The sequence below is a fragment of the Crotalus tigris genome, unplaced genomic scaffold (assembly GCF_016545835.1).
Source record: "Crotalus tigris isolate CLP2741 ecotype Arizona unplaced genomic scaffold, ASM1654583v1 scf7180000024370.6872682, whole genome shotgun sequence".
Classification (NCBI taxonomy): domain Eukaryota; kingdom Metazoa; phylum Chordata; class Lepidosauria; order Squamata; family Viperidae; genus Crotalus; species Crotalus tigris.
In genome coordinates this window covers 5,061,657-5,086,110 of record NW_024100540.1, presented here as the reverse complement: position 1 = coordinate 5,086,110, position 24,454 = coordinate 5,061,657, and the positions used below count along the sequence as shown (strand labels likewise).

Genomic DNA, 24,454 nt, shown 5'->3' with positions numbered 1-24,454 from the left:
TGTCCCAGCTGAACATCAGCTTCAGCTGACAGGAAGATAGATTGATTATTTCTGTAGATTTTTGTTATAAAGCAATATTTAAACTTCCTTAAGGGGTAGTCATTTGGGTCCTGCGGTAGCACAGAATTCCCAAGCAACAATACTGCCTCTATGTTTGATAGTTGGTATAAGGTTCTTATTATGAGTTTCTGCCAGCCCAAACAGCCTAGCCTGAAAAGTTTCATTTCTGGCTCATCTGCCAATAAAATATTCCTCCAGAAAACTGCAGGGTCTGACTGCATAAGATGGAACCATTAGAAATAGTTTTGTGATCTCCAGATTGATGGGCATCAATTACATTTCAATGAGGTCTTCAGAATATCTTTTGGACGGCCAATGGGTGTCTGTAAAATCTGTGGTGACACCAATGATGAGGGGACCCTATGCGAGATTCATGCCACACGTAGACCTAATCATTTCATGAAATAGCCACACAACCATCCCTACACTTAGCACTCTTGTTGTATCTTGTAGAAAATCACCACTTCTGAAGCATGTTGAGAATAAATCGATTCAGACACTTTTCCCATATCACATTTATTACTGATACAAATAAAAAATCTTTAAAAGACTGTTACCTTATTACCAAGACTGAGGTAATATGTTTAGAAAACATTTACAGAAATCAATATGAAGTTGAGGAATATAGAGAAGGTGGGAGAAAGTCGCTAAATTAAGTTAATAGAAGGGAGTTTTATGAGTTCTGGCAGAACAGAGACAGAATACTAGTAAGATCACACACTAAGGAGAAGAGCAAAGGGTTAGTTGGGCCATAGCTGGGATGTCATGCTTTTTATCAGGGCTAGCAACTCCTCCACTCCAGGTTTTTGTGCTTTGAGCTCTGAAATGCACTTTCCTCCCAAAGTCTAGTGTATTGCCCTCCAAGGGACGTTGCTGAGCAAACAGACATCTTAAGATAGGAAACGGTGTTCCAATTGTTAAACATTCTGCAAAATCAGACATCCATAGGCTGGTAGTAGCTATTTAATGAAACATTTTCTTTACAGCTGCCAGCAAAATTGCCATGGGGGGGGGGAGGAAACTATCTTTTACAGAACCCCTGTTTTGGAGAGGGAAGACTGTACCATTTTGCAACCGGGCATGGGGGACAATAATCACAAGATGATGAACATGGCACAATGTTTCTGAGGCTGGGTACCATGTTCATGATTACATACCAACAATTAAAAACTGCTACCGAAGATACTAGCGCTCTTAGAAACTATCACAAAAAAGCAGCAGCTGAATGAAATACAGCATGGGTGGATCTGTGGAACAAATCTATACTCATTCAATTCCATTTAACCAATATTTAGAAAGATCATCTAGATTTAATATTTTAAACACTCACGGGTTTTAGTTTTATAATTCATATGACAAGTCCTTTGAATTAGCACATAAACACTCTTGACCTTAAAACAAATTCCTTTACCTTTCTAATTAAAAAATTAGCAAGTTGCATTCATCATTACTTTCCTTTCTCCAAAATAAGAGTGTATGTTAACCTCCTAGAAGATATGTAAGCATAGAGTCTTCTCTAAACAAGGGTATAATTATACACTGGAGGTGTGTGTGGTGTCTAGAGCTTTAAATGGGAATGAATGACTCCAACAGATACTATTTCAGCAGCTATTGTCGGCTACATGAACAGATTTGCAATCCTTGTTGTATCAGCAAGACTAGCCTGGCACCTGGCTGTTTTAGCTCCCAAGGCTTCGGAAAAGCATGCTTCAAATACTAATGAAGCAAGTGCTGGAGAGTTTAAGCAACCTTTAGCAAATTTACTATTATAGAAACATGTGGATGTCTGCAATGAATTATTGCCACAGCAGGCTGTGCTCTGGTAAGAGGGTAAACATCCCGTCTGTACTGCAGTAGCGCATGAGATTGCTCTTGGCATTCACAGGGCAGATCAGGGAAGTGGAGAAAGGCCCAGGAAGGAAAGGACTAATGTAACCATTTCTCCAGGAAGGTCTTGGCAGAAAAGATGCCACTCTTCAAAAGGTATTTGTCGAAGGTGAAAAGAAGCAAACAAGGTACAATCATGTGCACCTCCGGGAGAAACAAACCTGAGGACTCAAAGGAGGGCCAGCCTTCGGGTTGAGTTGAGGGGAGCCTGCTCTGCCCTCTTCCTTCCCACCTTCTATGCTCAGAAGTGTGCGTTCTAGCTTAATGCCTTTCAATGCCCAAAAAAGGAGTCTGTCCTTAATCATATGAGCTAGCAGAATGAACTCGTGTTAAAAGAGCTGTCTGACAGAATGAACAGCTCGCCTCCATCTGTCAGGGCAGCATCTCTCGCTGAGAAAAGGTAGGGAAAAGGGTTCAGCCAGTTCACCAGCTGGCTTTTCACAAAATGTCAGGTACCCAGCTATTGCACTCCTTAGGCCTTAATGCTGGGCTGTAACAGACTCAGGAGAGCAGGAGCAGAAGGGGGGGAGGTGTACTTAAACTTTGAGAAAGTCTCACTGGCAAAAGCTTTAGGACAGACTTCTAATGCATTACAAATATATCAACAGGAAGTTAAATAAATTCTCAGCCATACAACCACTGATTGAGTCTTCCTTTGCAAAACAGCCCTTACATTTCCAAGTAAGGATTTGTGCAAGCATATGTATAAAAAACTATGGCTATTAAGATTGGACACACTCTTTCGGCTCCAATTCAAAACGAAACCAGAATATTTAAATGCACGCAGCTACTTTTACTATCTGTAAAAAGACCTTCCATTTGTGTGTCTGTTTTTGCAACTGTCACTGATGATTATGCTGTATTGCAGGTGGCTGCCGTAGACGAGGGTCCCGCCGTCTCATCAACTGGCTTAATGTAGGCAGCGGCACTACCTGGATATCATGGAGCTGGACTGGGATTGGCCGGAGGAAGTTGTAGCAGCACTGAGCTGAGAAAATCCACTGTGACTTGATTCAAGGCTGCTCATGGATCCCCTGTGGAAAGATGGACTTACGGTAAGGATAAGACACCTTCACATGCTGAGCTGTATGAAAAAACTGTACACCGGGGGGAGGGGGGGAGGAAGAGAGATCCTCCCCTGGCAGCGTCTACTGATAGCCTTTGCCAGAGGCTCAGTGTATTGTCCTGATCATGGAGTCTTTTCATTAGCTTTAGCTTCTACAACTCCCTAGCGAACCTGAGGAACTATATGGCATACAGAAGGTGGAGAAGGGCTGGTTTATATAGTCGGTAAGCCAAGGAACCAAAACGAACCATCCATGTATATGCCAGCTTTCTAACTTCCCAAAGCAACTCCCAACTATTACAATAAACAGTAAGCCTCAAAGATGCCTAAGCCATCTTAAAAATAAATAAAAGGTACTAGTTTACCATATATCTTTATAGCTAACACCACTTAAAAACAACTATCCCATAATACCTTGTTTATGTACCTACAGTAAAAAAATAAATTGTTCTTCAGGACTTAATTGAAAGTCTGCAGTAATGGAGACTGACCCACCCCTTACTCACATTGAAGAAAGGAGTACTTCTTACCTTCTAATTCCAATTTCTTATTCAATAAGCTAAAAAAAAAATAAGTTCTTTCTAACAAATAAACATGTAGTATGTGGAACCCAGAAAATTCCTTAAATTGATTACAAATGATTAATCTGAGTCCTTTAAGGAATCTTCCAAGATTTTATATACTATTGTATATAAAACTTAGATGTATATGTAGAGATGAATAATTGATTGTAAAAAGTGGAATAATCTGATAAGAGTGTATATACTGGAATGTCACGTCAAATCCAATGTTTGTTTGTCTTTAATTGTATTATAAATAAAATTTGAAAAAAAAAAGATTTTATATACTAAAAAACGTTCACATGTGCAATTGCCACTTATAACCAAAAACCAAACTGATCAACACCCACACTCATAGTGAACAGCATCGAAAACAGATCTGTCATAAATTCATTTACAAAAGTATTTGACTTGCTGTTTTTCTTTTCAAACCAGTAAGCAAAGGTTGCCATTGTTTGACGTAACTTGCTAGTGTAAGAAAAAAATTCTGTAACCACATAGACCATGACTGATCTCTTTACTGTTAAAAAAGGTCAGTAAAGTTACTTAACTAGTCCATGATTACTGTAGTTTTTGAGACCCGCACTTACGTTTTAATGATAACAATTTGCCCCTTATCTCTGGTCTAAAAGATGGCCTACCTTTTTTCCTTCTGTCTCTATTTATCAAACCAATATTTGTTGATATTAGTCAAGTGTACTTATTGTTTAAAGACCAGTGGATATATTAGCTACCCCTAGCAATTATCAATTTTCCTATAGGACAAAAACAGTTAAAATCATTTTCCAACTTTGTATAAAATGCTATTTTTTGTGTGTGAAATCAGTCAACCAAGACAAGAAAAGTTTAAGGTTTTGTTAACTGGACACCAATATAATATATGCATTTTTGCTATGGAGCCCAGCAAGTAATGTGAAGAATAGAGATAAGAGAAAGCAGTAAGACAGAGGAACCATAAATACAGATGAATTACTTTTAACCAAAAGTGTTGTCTAAAGCTCACAGGCATAATACTTTTAAGTATCATCTTGATGACTCTAAAGTCTCTAGGAAAACCAGGTCATGAAAATGCTGCTGTTCCTGTACTATTCTGGGTAGCCTTCAACTCCTTGTACTTAGGCTTAGTGAATCCTAAGAAATTGTCTCATTTTTTTTTTAAAGACTAGCATTTGCAACATTATAGTGAACCTTACCTGAAATCTTCTGACCCAATTACTTCTGTGTAGTACATCACTTTGCACTTGTGAAATGAAACCTGTAGCGATGCCAGTACATCATCAACACGAGGCAGACTGGTGGTAGCGCAGGCAGGCATACTGTGGAACCTCCACTGGAGAATGTAGAAGCCAGGCCATCTAGTCACATGAGATCCCTTAAAGCAAGAGTGGAGGAAATCAAAATAGCCTGAAATGGCCATCAGTGCTACTAACCAACCATTTGGATATAATATTAGGGCACTTCATCAATCAGCAGTTGTAGGTTGGCTCTCCCTTTCACACTCAGCCTACCTGACCTATTCAGAGAGGCTGGTAGGCAAGAACGCAAGAAACATAGTTCCATTAAACACGATTCGGTTTTCTGGAGTTTATGGTTATTGATCATCACGGCTTATCACAGATATAGATATGAAAAATAAGGGTTAATTGCCAAGTACGGCATACATAATACCTAGTACCAGATCTTGACTTGGTGGCACGTCTCAATGTTTAGACCAGTTACAAAGTTGTAACAAATTATGTAGCCTACCATGCTGCAGATGGACTTATGCATGGTTTTGAACATACAAACTTGTTACTATTGTAGAATTTGTATATCGCCCTTTTAAAATGCAGAAATGTACTTTTCAGAGATTCCGAAAATTGGAGATCTCCCCTAAAAAGCAGCTATTTCCTAGAAGAAGGTTGCAAAATTTTAAGGAGGGATAGAAACCCAAAAGAGAGGGATTAATCACCAACTAAAGCAGTCAAAGATTGAAAGATACATTCCCCCGACAGAACTTCCTCACTGACGCACAATTGATCTCAGAGGTACATGACTGATTAAAATATCACTTTCTCCTTGCCCCGAAGGAGCAGTTATTTTAAGGTTTAGTTGGCTGAATTGGCATCCCAGTTTATAGGACTTTGAAATGAGTAATTGGCCAAGTGTTCTGGTGTGAAGCAGAAGGCAAAATAGGTTTAGTGGATGAAACCAAACTCAAACTATTTAAGAAGGACTTAAGATCTCTTCCCCTTCTATAGCCATTATTAAGGCAGCCCATTTTGGAAATGAAAACACATGAAACCCTCACTTTCTAAGGATTTCACACTGCTGTGATGATACATTAGGAATTCTATTAAGACGGGCTAATGGCATAATCACAAAGAAGCAACATAAGAAGGCTGTTGTGAGTATTCAAAACATGCTTGAATTAAAAAGTCCATTCTGATAAAATTCTAAAAGCATTTTGCTAGGAATCAAAAGTAGGGATTGTGTTTAAAAACGTGTTCTCACCTGCACACTTTCCCCTTCCTTGCAGATGAGTGGTGATTCCACCATACTGTAGTCTCGTCCCAGTTGCCAAGCTTTGTCTATCAACTGTACGTTATTGCCACCAGGAGAGGTAATGCTATGCGCCCCTACCAAAGAGTCTTTTTTTGGAGGCTGAGGGGCTCTCTTGGAGTGATAGATGTTGAACACAATATCACCTTTACAAACATCAAAATCCCAGGTGATCACAGAAGCAGCTTCCACAATCTGAATGAAAATCTGGAAAGAAAAGCAAGTGGCTACATTAGAAACTCTAGCCAGGACAGGTATCTCTACCGGCCAAGGCTCCCGTCAGCCTTCTCTCAATAAGAGGTGTGCACCGTGTCTGGTTTGGAGCCTGCTATTTATATCAGCTACAGTACCAATAAAGGAGAATATTTGTAGCTCAGGGTTGAAACGAGGGGCCCTTGGTGCTCTCTGAGCTTGTTTTTTTTACAGAGGCTTCATTACCCAAACTAGGTAACATCATCAATGCTAGTAAGGAATGGGGGTGGTCTTAGATGTCACTTGGTTGGGCTGTTTACTGTTGACTTCTTTGGCAGTTCCCTGATTGGGGTATTGTTTACTTGACTGTTGGTCTGATGTTAATCTTGGAGTTAATCTATGGTCACCTGGGTGCAGGTTGCTGGTGAGGAGGTGTTTGGGTCTTTTTGTTCCCTTTTTGCTTGTTGATTGTCTCTTTTGCCTAGTATGCAGACATTGCTTGTGTCTATTGATGGCCAATTTGTCAGGGTGCCAGGCTTCTAGAAGTTCCCTAGTGTTTGTGGGTTTGGTTTAGGATGGTCGCAGCTTCCCAACTGAAACTATGGTTCAGTCTTACCATAGTTACAGTACCTCCTGTCAGAAATCGGATTGAAGAGTTCATCTAGCTACAAACATCCATTAATAGTGTCACAGACTCAAAGGAATAGAGTTTGCTATTGTACAATTTTAATCTTTCAGGTTAGATGATTGTTAAAACCTTAACACTGCAAATCAAAATTTGATGCCCCAAAGCCAGAAACGTAGGCTGTGGTCAGGTGAGACCTATGGCTATTTAAGCAAAAGATAATAAAGAACTAGAAACAGAAGCTAGGAAGTCTAGGAAAATACAGTGAGCCAAGCATTAGCAGAATTGTTAACAATATTCAGATTACAGAGGGTGAGAACAAAGGAGATTCTGCTCCCCTTCTGTAACTTTTTAATTACAGATGATGGAATGCTACAGCATTCAAGTGAAACTGGGGAAGAAAGTCAAGGGCTAGGTGCAGGGGTAGGCAACCTTGGCTCTTTTATGACTCGTGGACTTTAACTCCCAGAATTCCTGAGCCAGCTGGCTGGCTCAGGAATTCTGGGAGTTGAAGTCCACGAGTCATAAAAGAGCCAAGGTTGCCTACCTCTGGGCTAGGGACTTCCCACACGTCACTTAAGGTCTCTTTTCCTTAGAAATAAAGCATCACCAATACATAGACAGGATTTTGAGGCCATTCAGATGATGCTCAAGATAGCATTGTTGCCCAAAATTGTCATGCAAGATTGAAGCACCTAATGGAACATACAATTTTTTTTTTTAAAAAAAGAAAAGATTTATCGTATGATTTTTCCAATCTCTGGACACAGAATTTCAGTTTTGAAATCAAAAGAGTATCACTTGAACCAGTTCTGAAAATGAAATTGCTTCCAAAAATCCTCCCCACATACCTGTTTGGTTATCTTTACCATAGGCTTCCAGCTAGATAGCAGGCCCTAAGAAAAGCTGAACCTAGTTAGTACTCAGAGAAGAGCCTATCAGAAAATAGCAAAACTAGAGGCTAGACTACGAAGTTAAAAAAAAAAGAGCCAGAAAATATCCCTGGTAAACTGTAAGAAAACAACATGGACTTATTCATGAGATCATCGGGAATTAACCCGATTATTTTTAGGAGGAGATTATTTTTAGCATTATTTTTAGCAAACACCAGAGGGAAAGGGGAAAAATAAAATTATTTACCTCATGGGGAGCTCCTTTGAAGACACTTGCAGACTGATAGATAGTTTCTGTCCACAATTTTATATCTTCGTTTTCCAGTTCTTCTGCTGTCCGGTACAAAGATTTGGGAACCAGCCCACCTTCTGGAACTTCACACTAAATAAATTTAATTGAAGAGTGGAGGGAAAAGAGTCAGCAAAATGGATCTGTTTCTGCTCCAATTGAAAACATCTCAGGAAGAATATTCCACTGTCAATTTGAAATAGTGAAAAGCTGTAAACAGATTAATGAGTAAAACAACTCTCTGTGACTGGAAACATTTTCTCATTGTAGCTTCTATCTGCCCTCACAACACACTTCTCAAGCAGGTACTGATGGGGCACAGCTTGAGGGTCAATTGGCCTGAAATCCTGGATTCGGCTTGACTTCACTGTAAGACAGGCTAAATTGAAAAACTAGCTCTTCAGCATAAAAGAACATCATATATATATGGTGTCACATACAAATGAATACATTGGAGGATTTGAGTTTATTATTATCAATGGTTTATATTTCAATGGGGAAGCCTGCAGATGTGGAGAGCCAGCAAGATGCCTGTATTATCTATCTGTGAGTGGTAGTTACCACTCTCCTATGCTTTTACGTTTTTGATTTATTGTGTTTATTGTTTTATTTCTGTATGCAAGTTTGTTTGTTGCTATTTTAACTTGAGAGCAGCCTAGATTCATGTAAATAAGATGGAGGCTATATTAATTTTAAAACAAAGCAAAACATTTTCTTGAAGCTCTGACTGTGAGGTTTCGAGGTTGGGTGGACAAGGCAACAACACATTCGGTAAGTAGCCATCCTGAAGTTGTCTCTCAGAGTAAGCAGCTCCAGGATAACTTGAAGCCTCTTCTAGAAAGCACCTCAGAAAAGCAAATGGCACGGAAAAGCATGTTTCACACCACACAACTGTTCCAACTACCTTGCCAACAACTGAGAGAGACCAGCAGCCCAGAAAACTTATTGTTGGCCCTCCCTGATTCCTAGCATCTAGCTGACAGAGGAATGCATCACACAATAAAGCCATTTTCTTATGCTGCTTTCCTTATCCCAATTTCTGGATTCATGGAAGGGACTAATGGCACAAAAGGATGATTCTTGCTGGAAGTCCCTATTCCCTTCCCCCCAATCCCTTCCCTTACCATACCCATATTGTTCCTATTTTTTTCCTTATGTATATAAACTCAATAAAATATTGTTAAAAAAAAGAAGAAACCCCAAAGCAGCCCAACCTAAAAATACTTGACTTCACTTGAGTCCAAAGGGATTCAAAGCCACCCAAACTGCTTTGCTAAGTTGAACTGGATGGCCACTTCAGCAAATTATGTCACCTATACAACTCAAATGGCTTCTTTGAAATGAATCTAGGCCTTTCCGCACAGGCTAAATAGACTGGGCACTGGATTACACTAGCACAGAGTGAATTATTACAGGTCACTGAACTTGGTTTGTCAAACAAACTGAAAGCAATTCTCCTTTTTTCTACCTACCATACATTCTCCACCAAGAAAATCGGGAATAATTTCTTTGTCAATGTAATCCAACAGCCCACCAGGACCCTGGTAATCATTGCCAGCATAAATCAGGAATTTCTTTCGAGTGTTGTCATCAATGAAAGGGCTAACCTACAAACAAAATACTAAAGTAGTAACATTCTCAAGACATCAGATGAACTCAAGAGAAACACATTATTTCACATGGCCACTTAGGTCTATGCTTTAGCTCACGGATGTCAAACGCGTCGCGTCACGTGATTTGACGTATCACAACTTTTTTTGCATTGCTGGAGCTGGGGTGGGTGAAGTCTCCATATGATGCAACTGGCCCCCGGGCCGGCAGTTTGACACCCCTACTCTAGCTGGATTTCTAAATATCAAGCTTGCCAATGTTGCCTATTCCAAAGTACACACTGACTCCAATTTACAAAACACAAATTCCCAAACAGAGAACCAACTTAAGGACCTACCAGTGTCCAAAGGACTGGAAACACTCTGGGGGCTCGGAGAATTAGAAGACGTCCTAGCGTTTCTGGATAATTGGCTTCTACCACCTCAATGATTCTCAGCAAGGCCTTGACCCCAGGTCTCCATAAGTGACGCATGTTCAAGCCCTCCAGATCCACCAAGCAAGTCCAAGAGCTGGTTTTCCCCAAAATAAAACATAAATCAGCATGTTCAGTTTAAATCAATCAAACAATTATTTGATTGTGACAATATACAAATATACTCTGCTACATTAGATGTTTTTACTCATCACTTAAATTCTGATAGGTCAAAAAGTTTTAAATCATAACCATAATACCTGAAATATTTGTTAATGAGAGAAAGAGAATAAATGTACTCTCCCCTCTTTCAAATCCAGATGCTTATAATTCTTTCAATCTCCTTCCAACTCTTTCAATTTTTGTATTTAAATGCACTGCTCACTCATGAAGAGCGAGCACTCCCAATTTCACTGATCCTCCTTTTCAGCCTTTCTTTGGCCTACCATATTTTTATTGTTTACACCCCATCCCATTTTTTTTCATCCATCGTGGTTTTAAAATGTTGTGTATGGAATTCCCAAATAATCTTCTATTCAGATTCAATATACGAGGGCAATTTGGAAATAAACCTCCGTTTTATCAGACACTTGCAGATACAGAACTTTTATTATACACATTAGAAAACTTCAACATTACATTATTTTTTGACATAATAGCCATTCAGATTGAGGCACTTGTCATAACGTCTTACAAGGTTTGAAATTCTTTAATAATAGTCACTTGGCGCCAAATCTGGGCTACAGGGGGTGGTGACCAAAAACATCCCAATGGAACTGCTTCAAAAGTTCTTAGGTACATCTAGCGATGTGCAGGCGAGCATTATCGTGAACCAACACCACACCGCAAGTCAGCATGCCCCACGCTTGTTATGGATGGCTCATCTGAGTTTTCGTAACATTTCACAGTAGACTTCTGAATTGATGGTTGAACCACGCTCCATGACTTCACTAGCAGTACTCCTTTGGCATCTTCACATTTAGCGGGATTTTCTGTGGCACGTCTGGTGTAGTGTTGGTTCACAATAATGCTTGCCCGCACACTGCTAGACACACCCAAGAACTTTTCAAGCAGTTCTGTTGGGATGTTTTTGATCACCCCACATAGCCCAGATTTGGCGTCAAGCGACTACTACTAAGGAATTTCAATCCTTGTAAGACATTATGACAAGTGCCTCAATTTGAATGGCGATTATGTCAAAAAGTAATGTAATGTTGTAGTTTTCTAATGTGTATAATAAAAGTTCCCTATCTGCGAGTGTCTGTCATTGATAACCAGAGGTTTATTTCCAAATTGCCCTTGCAATTAGCTGAGCTACACCAGAGGGTAGCACTATCTATTTTCATACTGCTCTTGGGTCTACCATTACTTCCCATTGCCATCTTTACTTATCTGGATCTCTCTTAGCTCTTACTCTGGAGTATCTGATACTGCTGTTTAATGACTAAACTTTAGCAGAGTGGGTGGGATGCGAGAATCCTACAAAATCAAGTCTGCCTATGTGTGTGCCATACTGCATAAATGACTACTGGAATTATGCTAAAATGTTCCATTTCTTAACTTAGGAATTGATCAAAACACTACACAGCAAAACTTTATCTCAATTAGCACAAACATATCTAAAGTTCAGTGAAACAGACTCATGGAATTTTAAGAAAGTTTGTTTACCTAATAGGCCTTCCAAATACTTTTGTATTTTCTTTACACCTCCTCAGTCCTTCTTCATTTATAGATAGAACCTGCACGTAATAAAAAAAAAAAGATGAGAACGTTGTATTATGTCATTGTAAAATGACCATGGATAAAATTTCAGCCACAGAGTTACTTTGGGTTCAACTTTATTTGATTTTTGTAAGAAATAAAATAAAATAAAAGTATCTGAACTATGAAATAACTTGAATATCCAGTTTTGAGGAATCAGTATGTGCAGATATTTAAAAATGTAAAATACCTCTTACACTTTAAAAATGAATGGCATATACCAGAAGATATTACTTTGTATTTATTGGGCCCTTCAAAGAATGTTTAAATAGAAATTAATACCATTTATATTGTTGACATAAGAAATGTGAAAGTTCATAGAATCTGCTCTTGTCCATCTACAGCTTTGTTTGAATTTCAAATCACTACATATGTTAATACAATTTGGGGAAGAAATGTTACAGCCAAAGATCTCAGTGTAATGTTGACCTATTTTCCTAAAATGTGGAATTTGTTATCTCATTGAGATGTTGACACTTTGGAGGCTGGATCATGAAAAAGTGGTAATTTTATGGAACTGGAAAAACCATTTCTCTCTTATTTGCCTTCAGAGGCAGGGAGGCTGTTCTGATATCTGAGGATTAACACTTTGTTCTCCTATTCAGAAGTGAGCAATCTATCACAGCCCCAGCTTAGCTGGCCAATAGTAAGAGATGCAATATCTCAAGAGCAAAAAGCTGTCCGTATGTTTATTCTTGCAGAAAAGACAGAAAAACCACACTGCTAATTCTAATAAAACGATATCAAAATGAATAGATTGTCAATGACATTCCTACAGTGTTCATCACTGTAATGTAACCTTTTCCAACTGAGAATACCCTGAAGATATTTTGGACATGATTTACTAGGAACATCCAGTTATGCTAACTGATACGAGATAATGAAATGGGGATGTAACATTCCCACTAAAAACCATCTGCAAATTGTATCTGAGGCACTTACATAGCGAAGCAGGGCTTCTTCTCCAAGAGCTCGCACCAAACCTTTGGTATCCATCTGGCCTAGTCTCAACACATACAGTGGACGCCCATCTGAACCAAAAGAATAATAACAGTGATGTTCAAGTTATCTTCTGATAAAGCAAGAAATGGTTAGAAGGCCTTCTGTATTCGTCTCCAAAGCAAACTGGAATGATCAATACTTGTTTATTAACTTAGTTTCTAACAAGAATTTTGGCTGCATAAATAAAGATGATGCATAAATAAAGATGATAAAGATTTAACAGTCATTAAACAAATGGTCAATGACTTTTGACCGCTTGTTTAATGGCTATTCAAAGTTATGAGGGCCTCAGAAAGGGTGCTTTACAGGCTATAAAGTACTTCCAGTGACTGTAAAATGCCAGGCCGCCCCCAGGTCCCATGACCTCATTTTGGATGCTTGGCAACTAGTTTGCATTTACAACTGGTTACCAAGCAACCCATGATCATGTGATCGCCATTTGCAATCTTTTCTGCCAGCTTCTCTGCCAGAAAGCCAATTCTGGTCATAAGTAGAGGGTTACTTATATAGGAACTGCTGGCTTGGAAACATGCTTAATATTATTTTCCTTTTTATTATATTATTTCAATTTCTGTGGCTGCCCACTCAGGCATCACTCGTCAATTTTATTGTATTATTACAAGTGTTATAAGCAGAAGAGGCAATGGGAATAAAAACACCCTATTATGATTAAACAGAATGTTTTCCCCTAGATCAGGGGTAGGCAACCTTGGCTCTTTTATGACTCATGGACTTCAACTCCCAGAATTCTAAGCTAAGCTGGCTCAGGAATTCTGGGAGTTGAAGTCCACAAGTCATAAAAGAGCCAAGGTTGCCTACCCCTGCCCTAGATGAATAGGACAACCATGAGTTAAGGACATACTGAGAAGTTATCAATGAAAGTTAGAAGACACTGGTCTGACTCTAGTGACTCTACAGTCATGTTGTGACACCTTCCCAATAGGTATTTTTTTGTTAGAATTTGAGATCACTTCATTCCAAAATAATTTTGGGTGGCTTAACATTTTAAAACTATACTATGTAATATAAAGGAAAAAAATAGTGCCCAAACAAAGCCACACAAATAGGGAGGGACTCCCTAACCCGAGGCCTGGGAACAGAGTGAGGTTTTCAGAAACTTCTGGAAGGGCAGTATGGGGATCCCAAAGTGTGGGGGGAAATGCACGTGCAGCAAACTGCTGTGCTTTCCCCCCCACAAACCTCATAACCTTTTGATACCCTTTGTCCCAATGAAGCGGCCAGAAGATCATCCACTTTTGACTTAATGCCTCACCTACCTAAACAGATAATATGCTTAGTTCCTTCTCTTATCTCTTCCTGTCTTTGTTAGTTCCTTCTTCTTTCATCTCCCTATATTTGTTCTTACCTGGTCTTTGACCATGTAATGTGTTACTAGAAAATAGTTGCTTACACGAAGACATTTTCCAATGAAGAAACCTTTGTCTGCATTTAATGGTAAAGCCTATGTATGTAACAAGTATATAAGAAGCAATAAACTCAGAGTTTGTCAAGCTATGTCCTGCAGCTTCAAACCTCTGCTCAAGACATGCCTGCGTCTTTTTCTTAGCGTCTTACACTAAAGATGCTTTTTTCCAAAAGGCAACTGGACTTTGTTTTTCCTTGAAGATGTTTCGCTTCTCATCCATGAAGCTTTTTAGTTGGCTGCAGAACGGAAAAAGCTTCTTGGATGAGAAGCGAAATGTCTTCAAGGAAAAATAAAGTCCAGATACCTTTTGAAAACAGCACTTTTTGAACAACCATGACCGGAATGACTGAGAATCTCCATTGACATAGTATGGGGAAGGGGTTCCACAGATATACTTCTCTGCTCCCAGGAGATGGCAATTAAATAAAGGAACCTGGAGCGCACCCACTCTGCCTGATCATAGTGAATGGGCAGAAACTATTGGGAACATGCAGTCCCTCAAATAACCAGGCCCTATGCCCAGAAAGGCTATAGAAGTGATGACCAGCATCTTGAATTACACCCAGAAGTCAACTGGCAACTAATACAGCTTGTAAAATGGTGATGATACATGGGAGTAACATGAGACACCCACTACAGCCTATGCTCCTGAATTTTGGATCAGCTTTGAACGGCCTTCAATGGCCTCCAAAGGTACAACTTGATTTGATCCCATGGCAGTATTTGGGCCAGCCGCTGCTATATGCTACGTTCATGAAACTCCCAAACTGTGCAAGATTGAAAACCGAGCGGGAAATCTGAAGTTGCAGATTGTTGGCAACAACTGAAATAGCTTACATGCCAAATAAATAATAAAGCTGAGTCTTCTCACTCTAATAGGATGCCTTCCACTATATCAAGATACCTATATCTTTATATCTTACCTTTTACTCCAATAAAGTATAATAAACGTTGACAATCAGTTTTAAGTACTCTCTTTAGTAAACCATACTGGCAGCATTTCAGAAGACCTAAGGCTTCTCCCTATAAAAACATCTGCGCCGCTGTTACAATACCTTTGTCATGATGGTGCCAACCACCTGCATAATAATCCTGCAGTACTTGAGGAGGGTTCCATGTATCCAGGATGTAGTCCACCTGATGCTGTTTGCGCCACGTTAACGACTGGCACAGGATTTCTCTGGCCTTATCAATGTTGAAATCTCTGGCACGCAAGAATCTTAAGATGTGCTCATCTTTGGGGATCTATAAATGTATAGTAATCACTGGTAAGAACTGTTGAATATATATATATATTGCAAAAAACGAGCCAACACGAACACCAGGAAAATTTTTTAAACTAGTAAAGTTTAATAAATAACCAAGCTTTCGTCGGAAAACTACCGACATTGTCAGGGCTTAATGCTAGTCAATGGGAGAGACTTTTATAGGACTGATCGGTATTTGCACTCGGCTCCTGGACCTCGTCACCGGTCCTAGCTGATTGGGCTGTGTTTTGGACGTATCCTTAGCATTGATAGCTATACTTCTTTTACTCCCCTTAACTGTATATGCATCACTGCTCACCCCCTCGTCACAGGTTCTTAAGTTGGACGATATCACTCCCCGCTTTTTTGGCTAACCACACATCCATGCAAAAAGCAAACCCTAACCCATGACCACAAACCAGAAGCCAGACCACAGCTGCATCATTAGCCACTTTAAACCCCTCCAATCCATACATGAAGCAAACTGACACCCACCATGAAGATGAGGCACGACCACGAACGTGAAGCCAGTGGGGGTATGAACTGATTGAATGAGAGCTTGGCTGTGTTCTGATTGGATAGAGGTGTGTTCTGATTGGTTAGGAGCTTGGCTGTGCTAACCATCTCACATCCCCATGCAACTCAGACTAACCTGAGCACAACAAAGCCCCCACCCAAACAGAACACTCCCCCAACCAATCAGAGCACAGCCAACCCCCCATCCAATCAGAGCACAGCCAAGCTCCTAACCAATCAGAACACACCTCCATCCAATCAGAACACAGCCAAGCTCTCATTCAATCAGTTCATACCCCCACTGGCAGTTAAAAGGAAGAAACAGCTAAGACCACACATTGCTGCTCGAAGCACGAAGCTGAAAACACCAGCCTGAAGATGACGAATGGGACTTCGTCGAAACGTCGCCAAGACACTTCCAATTTTACGCGGGAGAAAACCTGAACAACCAAAGACCAACCAATATATATATGCAGGTCTTTGGTTATTCGGGTTTTCTCCCACGTCAAATTGGAAGTGGCAACGTTTCGACGAAGTCTCATTCTCTAATTATACTAAAAATGCGAATCCCGGATATATTCATGTTGAGAAAAGTAGTGGAACACCGGAATAAATAAAAACAACTGTTTAATAAACTAACAATTGTTTGATAAACTTAGCTTTCGTCAGCCTACTGCCAATGTCGTCAGAGTGGAATGCCGGAGGTTTGAAAGCCTGCTCATAAGACTGGCAGTTTGTGCGCTCTGCCAGTCTTATGAGCAGGGTTTCAAATCGCCGGCATTCCACTCTGACTACGTTAGTAGTTAGCTGACGAAAGCTAAGTTTATCAAACAGTTGTTAGTTTATTAAACAGTTGTTTTTATTTATCCCAGTATACACATACATACATGTATGTATGTATGTATATTTGTTTTCGTAGATTTTCATGGTATAGGTATGCAGGTCTTGGCATATTCGGGTCTTTTCCCGTATAAGATTGAGAGTATCTTGGTGATGTTTCGACGCAGTCCCACTCGTCATCTTCAGGCTGGGGTCTTCGGCTTCGTGCTTGTGCGAGCAAAGTGTGATCGGAGCTTCCGTCTCTCTATAAATATTGGTGTGTATGTGTAGAGTGCTGGCTTAGTTGCTGTAGGAGGGTTGGTTGGCTGTGTTGGAGTTATTGTTAAACCACTGAAATAGAAAAACACCACCACAACATGAATAAACGTGACGATACCTCCGGCCTACCAGACATCTGGAAACTAGCCCTAATCAACAAACGAGTCCTAGTCATGAAAACTGACACCGGACCCAGAACAACACAGTATGCCACCACCATTCACCCTCACCAGATCCAAACCCAAGCCCAAACCCATCCCTCAGACGAAATGCAACCACCATCAAGAAGCCAAACCACGACAACATCACCAGCTGCTGCACCTCCCTCTGACTCCCATACAAAGCAAACGGACACATGCCATGAACACAGACCGCAAACTTGGAGCCAAACCAAAGCCCGGTATGTTACTTCACAGCCTTCTGCCCTGGACCTCACACCACAGAACTCAGGAGGTTACAATGCTAAAGCTCAGGATGTTACAACACAGCCTACCACCCAGGATGGTGCAACACAGAACTCAGGATATCACTACACTAGATCTCAGGATGTCATCACACAACCCATTACCCACAACCCGTTACAACACAAAAGACTAATGGGCACACAGCCAGCACCTTAGCTACTCAGGATGCTACGAAACAGCCGAACAATACACAAACAATAACTCCAACACAGCCAACCAACCCTCCTACAGCAACTAAGCCAGCACTCTACACCCCCCCCACCAATATTTATAGAGAGACGGCAGCTCCGATCACACTTTGCTCGCACAAGCATGAAGCTGAAGACCGCAGCCAGAAGATGACGAGTGGGACCTCGTCGAAATGTCGCCAAGATACTCTCAATCTTACACGGGAAAAGACCCGAATACGCCAAGACCTACATACAAACACCCCTGAAAACCTCAGAAAACACACACACACACACACACATATATATATACACGGTGTGTATATGCTACACACCTTCCTCCTCCTCCTATTTTCCCCACAGTAACAACTCTGAGAGAGAGAGTGACTGGCCAAAGGTTACTCAGCTGGCTTTCATGGCTAAGGCGGCACTTGAACTCATGGTCTCCTGCTTTTCAGCCTAGTGCCCTAACCATGATGTTTTAATCAATGCCTATATATTTTAGTAATAATACGGTAAGCTTCTATCCTATAACTTAAATAATTCTTTGATAAAACATGGCAATGAAGACTGAAAACCTAAATAACTGGAGTTAATAAATGGTAATGTAAATATGGTATAATTTTTGTTCAGTCTAACTAGCCTTTTTTAATAGTTCCCCAGTGGCTCTCTTTCCCCTCTCCCTTTAACAGGTACCACATACTGCTCCTTTGGAATTCAAACACAGCACTGACAGGATTGAGAAGTTATGGGGGCAAGGGTGGGCAGAGCCATTCAAATTGCAATGCTTAAATTTATAGTTTTAGCAGCCCCTCCCTATCTTGTCTAAGTCTCTGCCAATAATGTCTTATTCCTGCCCCACACCACATGCTGAAAAAAATGCACGTTTTGGTCTCGCACAAACAATTAAAAACTGATCCATAGACAAAACAGTTCATGAACAGAATGTTTTGTATATTCTTATTTAGGAAAAAGACAGAAATTCAAAGACCAAAAGGATGCCTTATAGCAGAATGGAGAAGTTAGACAGGAAATATAAGAGCACAGTCCAGGAAATTTTCAACCACAGTACTAGAAGATCATAAAAACATCACGAGGAGGAAGTCTTGGGGGAGGAAGAATCACCCAATTCTGAAATAGATTTAGGAATCTAAATTCTACACTATGGGAAACTAAAGATTAGAATTTTCTAATTTATAAATAAATACATAAATAATTTGGCACTTTGTTTTTCTTCCTTTGGACACTGACATTCTGCCAGACATTCTTGTACACCACGCACTTTTCTAATGGACAGGAAGCAAAAGAGAGACACATCCTCTTACTGTGCCTTTGTGTGTTTCCTGGAGCCACTGCCGAAGCCTGATGAGGCAGCTTTCCTGAAGTGGGGTCAAGTCGCCCAGATACCTCTTGATATAATCTGCATCTAATTTGTCTGAAAAAATAGAATTGTTTTCATTGCCCATACTTCCAGTGCAAACCCTCATTTGAAATGTTCAATTATTTACATAAATTAGCCATTAGTACTTTTGATATTTCCATCAGTTCTGTAGATCTTTGTAACCTCCATGCTACTAACTGCCTTCAACATCTATCATCTGAATCCACAGTTGATAAAAAAAAACTGTGTATCTACTTGATATTATTGAAAAGAGTTAAAACTGTACAACTGCCCGCCTGCATTTTTTTTCTGAATGAATTAGTTGATTCTTTCTTTGTATCCTTAAAATCCAGCTGATATTATGATCGCATTCATAAAATGGTTATAAAAGAGGACAGGACAAACTACACACCATCAGGTGTTCCAGCTGCCAGTTCTGATGCATTGTTGCATGTGTTGATTTCCTTGGTGTTCAGTCCCTCTTTAACGACAGTTTCTGTTATGTTGATTGGAGGGGACAGTGAACGTCTAAAGTGAGCTGTGCCGTGTTCGAATGCAAATTTAGCAGGAGGAGTCCAACGAGGAATAAATGCTACACCTTCTTCTTCTAGCTGCTTCAAGTAGTACTCTATTATCTCTTTGCCCTTTCAAAACAAGACAATTCTTACATCAATGCATTGTAGATGTACATGGCTGGTGTGTGTGTGTGTGTGTGTGTGTGTGTGTGTGTGTGTGTGTGTGTTGTGTGTGAGAAGAACCCACGTAATTAGTTCCCAACTGAAGAAAACTAAGTCTGCTGGAATAGCAGGAACCTAGTGTTTTGCCATATACTTCAGCATTACAAATCCTCAAATAGAAACTCAAGAAGAGAAGAACAAATATATTCCCGTGAGTTGCAATACAAAAAGAAAAAAAAGAGAGAAAGAAATGAAAAATATGTCTTCTGGAACTTTTTGTTCAAAAACAGACATAGCTGTCTTTTGAATCGTGAAGATCATTCCAGGTCATGAGTAACCTCATTCCTTCTAAATATAAATTGTAAAGTAGACTATTTTTAGTGACTCGGTGATGAAGGGCCAACTTCTTCTAAACTGGTTTATTCTTCAGCAGAACACGATCCCCAATATGTCTGTATTCATTCATTCATTCATTCCTGTTATTGGACAATAATCTCTGATAAGATTAAAAGGTGGGAATTGATGGTATTCTGGATGACCAGAGTCCGCCATACTCAAGTCCCCCTCTTGCCAAGATAATAGAGTAGAACATGCCTCTAATAGAAAATGAGAGTAAACACAGACTGTGAAATCATACAAGATCAATAAGATCCTTCTCAGGAGCTGAAAATTGTTCCCAGCCTTCAGGAAACAGCAACATTATTTGCATATAAAACTTAAAAAAATACCTTTTTAATATTGCTGGTGTATTGCTTCATAGCAATCTTTTCTACTGTGCTTTCAAAGCCAAAGAAAGATTTAATATCAAGACTTGCAGATTGCTCAAAACATGTCCAGTCTTCATTGTCTGGGTGCACCTGGAGATTTAAGAAATACAAATCTAGCTGTAAGAAAATCTTAATCCAGTAGCACAAAGACAATTATTTCTTAAGCATTTTCCTTTTCTTCACTTACAACTTTTTTCTCACCAACGTAACAGAATGCCCAATATGGCCAACATCTGTGTTCTTACAGAATTATTTTACTAAACATGTTGTTTGAAAAATATTATCTTCTTAAATCTTAAAAACTGTGGAGCCAATAATTTCTTTGAATGGAATAAAATCTGAGAAAAACCACAAAGCAAATATAAAATCTGCATTAATTCAAGACTTGTGAATTAGATTTTCCTCAGATCAGAATTGCCAACAAAAATGACAAACTCGGAGTATCACAGAACAATTTACATCACTAATTGTCTTAAAGTGATCAGGAAAATTTGTCGGGTATATTCTTCTTGCTCCTAAACTCTCTTCAGGAGCTACGTTCTCATCACTATGCTTTCAGAAAAGTAAGCAAGAACATCTCTTCAAATAAGCCTTTAAAGTCAAATCAATAATAACGTTAAATGGGCTAGCTGTGCTTTTAATTGAAAACAGAACCATAAATAATTGAAACCATAAATAACAAAGAAAGCTTAATTAGAAATGGCCAGACAGACGTTTTTAGAAAGACCATAACATAAAATTGAAGCTTTCCCTTACTCACCGTATATGAGCACTTTTCATTAATGACAACTCTGTTGGAGAAAGTTTCATTGTGGGCATCTATGTGTAAAGTGCGGTCTCTTCTATTCAAGGAGTTCTTTTGGATAAAGTAAATATAATCTACCCCTGCAATCTAAGAAGGAGAACAGAGATGAATTTAAGAAGCAGCCCCATATGGACGGTTATTTGGGCAAAGAACCTGACTAGGCGTATACCTTTTTCAGGAGCCGTGGAGCATCCACATCCAGTTTACAACGTCTTTCGGTCACATGGATTGCTCCGTCGTCACTCTTGAATTCACTCACAGTATCACTGCCTACAAACATGGGGATAAGAGGGCAAGTGGGAAACCTTTTCTCATATGCCTGTAAGAAAAGAAGAATATACACATCAACCTCTGTCACAAGGCTCTCAAGGCAGCATTTCACATACTTGCTAATCACAGATGTCCTCTTCATTTTAATAAATAAAGGCTACATTCTGTTAAATACTAAAACGCTGGTTTGTATTTCTCACATATCTAATACGAGCAGTGGCACAGAAGCATCTTTGTCTCCAGTTTTCCAAAGTAAGCCTAATAAAGACATCGAAAGCTTATTCCTGCCATACTGGTTGTCCCCAAGCATACCTATACAAATTCTTCTCAGAACTGGGGCCACCAATTCCCAGCCTGTATTCATGCCTAAGTACATGCAGGTAGTCCTCGACTTATGATGGCAATTGGGACCTAAGCGACAGCAATCCCTGCAGTCCTGGTTGCCATCATTAATATGGTTATTAGGTAAGACAGCTTCCTGCAGTCAAAGTTACTGGAGAAGCTGATAAAAATTGCAAGTCCCAGGCTGGCAGGCAGGTAAGTGGCTGCTGTCAGAAGGGCATGAGGCATGGTGCAGAAAAGGTGTATGAGGGTAGTGAAATACGGGTTGGATGCAAAAGATTGTGTGAGAGGTCTAACACAAGTTGGGGAGGGTGTACGAGAGGGTTTATGAGGGCATATTCATTCACAAACCAATTCTTGCATCAGATCAAATTATTGTATCAGGTCATTGTGTTTATCCCCACACATTTGCACTGAAACCACCCATTCAGATGATCTGTTTGTGCATGTGTTTTGCGCATTTATTAATTGTATCATGCTTTTAACATCTTAGAATTTCTGCTATTATATCCTGATTTTTATTTATTATAGGGGCGTACATTTGGGTTGTTAATATTGACATGGCAAGCTGCTAATTGTAAGATGATGATACAATCCAGTTTCAGAATAAACTTTTATTCTAGCATAATATATATTACTACTTTCAGAAAAAAAGAGTTCAATTTATTCTATCAAGTTATCCAGATATTTTCCAACACATTCACTTATTACTAGGATATGAATTTTCAATCTCTCCATCTCTCAGGGGGCATTCAGGAGCTTTTCTGCTATGAATAAAATTGTAAGATTCCTGGCAAATCTTCACATCCCCTGACAACCTAAGTCTGCCAGGGACTCAGTTTTTAATTGCCTTCTGAAGTTATTCCTCCATTATACGAAAATTATCAAGTTAATGCTCTTCTCTTCTGTCAGAAACCTGGACATTAATAAAAGTAGGTTATTTCCTTTTCTGCCTCTAACAATTTTAGTTTCAGTGTGAAGGAACATAGTCCTTAACCTTGAATGTAGATTTAACACCTAAGACATAAATATGAATTCTAAGAATCCATTCAGGCAAAATAGTGAATCAAACTTTGGAAATCCACATTTAGTGGTAAAGATTAGAAACATATCTCCAAAGTATGAATAGTGGTATGTGGTTTTATAATTCAAAATAAATTGGAAGTAGCCATTTTTGCTAATAGCTTAGAAATTATAGGGAAACTGAGAAGTAAATTCACAAACATCTGACCCATTAAAGAAGCTCTAGCTGTCTAGCTTTTCTGCTTAACTGCCTTTCACTATTATAGTAACTGAGAATCTTGAAAATTCCTCTCCTCTCCCCAAAATACACACACTGCACAGGAAACAATAACTAATGCAAAAGTTCATATCAGATTCAAAATCTGTCCCACCTAGTGCATCTTTTGCTTTTGGTGGTTTTTGATACTATCAACCATGGCAGCCTTTTGAGCTGACTTAGGAAGGTGGGGGCATTATCTAAATTTGACAAATAAATAAAATCGCCCACATTTGAAGGAATCAGCTTGCTTAACACCAAATTCTGCAAGGTAGGTCTATTATAGGTAGGTCTAACCTGCATTGTTATTAAGCCTTTTAAAATGTAGTGTGCTAATAAACTGTGCAACTAGCTATGTTTAGAATGCTTTTATGAAGGAGATGACTAGGCAGGTACTTTTAATTTAATTTTAAAATGCTCAGCACGTATGCATCTTCAACAGAGCTGCATGAAGCCAGCTGCAGTGGCATTTTATTTTCCAAGAACAGTTTTTGGCATTATGTATATGACAAAGTCTGACATCAGCTGCAACTGAACAAAGACTTCATATATTATTTCCCACATACCAGCTTAAAAATCTTAACTCAAACCGTAAGTATGTAGTTGCTTAGCAACTACAAGATTTGCAATAGGCTATTTTTTCCACCAGAACTTAAGCATTCAATCCGTTTCCTTCTTTCATCATTTTATGATATTATTTGCATTAATTTTAAAGATTGTATATAAAAATTCTAATGATATCTCCAAAATGAGCCTGAATGATGTATTAAAAGGATAAGTGATTATCCATCACACAGCCATAGCATTCTAAATAGTGTGCTAACAGCCAAAGCAGTGCTAATGTCAGCATGAGAGGAATATTTCAAAAATCAATTTTGTAATCTCAGTGTTATACTGGGAAATTTTAAGGAGATCAAGAAGATAGTGCTAATGGCGCTCTATTCCTTTATGCTGGTGGTATAGCTTTCTAAAAAATACTACAGGATATGAAAGCCACCTGCTCCCTCCTTTAAAACAGATGTCTGCCAAGAAACCACATGGGAGCTTAAACCCATATAACTATTGCTAAATGTCATTCACAGGAGAATACTGTCAATTATTTTTATTTGGCAATAT

General features: G+C 39.3%; 1 protein-coding gene across 2 annotated transcripts in view; it reads right to left on the bottom strand.

Moving 5' to 3' along the window:
- Positions 1-557: 557 nt before the first annotated feature.
- The window catches only part of SEC14L1 (SEC14 like lipid binding 1), a 78,058-nt gene continuing 54,161 nt past the window's right edge, over positions 558-24,454 (bottom strand). For both annotated transcript variants that reach the window (XM_039328072.1, XM_039328071.1), the window contains 14 exons: positions 21,617-21,766; positions 21,403-21,534; positions 20,604-20,732; positions 19,611-19,842; positions 19,143-19,252; positions 15,381-15,570; positions 12,840-12,928; positions 11,805-11,875; positions 10,062-10,233; positions 9,586-9,720; positions 8,072-8,206; positions 6,067-6,321; positions 4,767-4,945; positions 558-2,981 (listed from right to left, as the gene is read on the bottom strand). In XM_039328072.1, the coding sequence (XP_039184006.1) occupies positions 2,876-2,981; positions 4,767-4,945; positions 6,067-6,321; positions 8,072-8,206; positions 9,586-9,720; positions 10,062-10,233; positions 11,805-11,875; positions 12,840-12,928; positions 15,381-15,570; positions 19,143-19,252; positions 19,611-19,842; positions 20,604-20,732; positions 21,403-21,534; positions 21,617-21,766 (2,085 nt within the window). In that variant the 3' untranslated portion in view covers positions 558-2,875. The remainder of the gene's footprint in view (positions 2,982-4,766; positions 4,946-6,066; positions 6,322-8,071; positions 8,207-9,585; positions 9,721-10,061; positions 10,234-11,804; positions 11,876-12,839; positions 12,929-15,380; positions 15,571-19,142; positions 19,253-19,610; positions 19,843-20,603; positions 20,733-21,402; positions 21,535-21,616; positions 21,767-24,454) is intronic.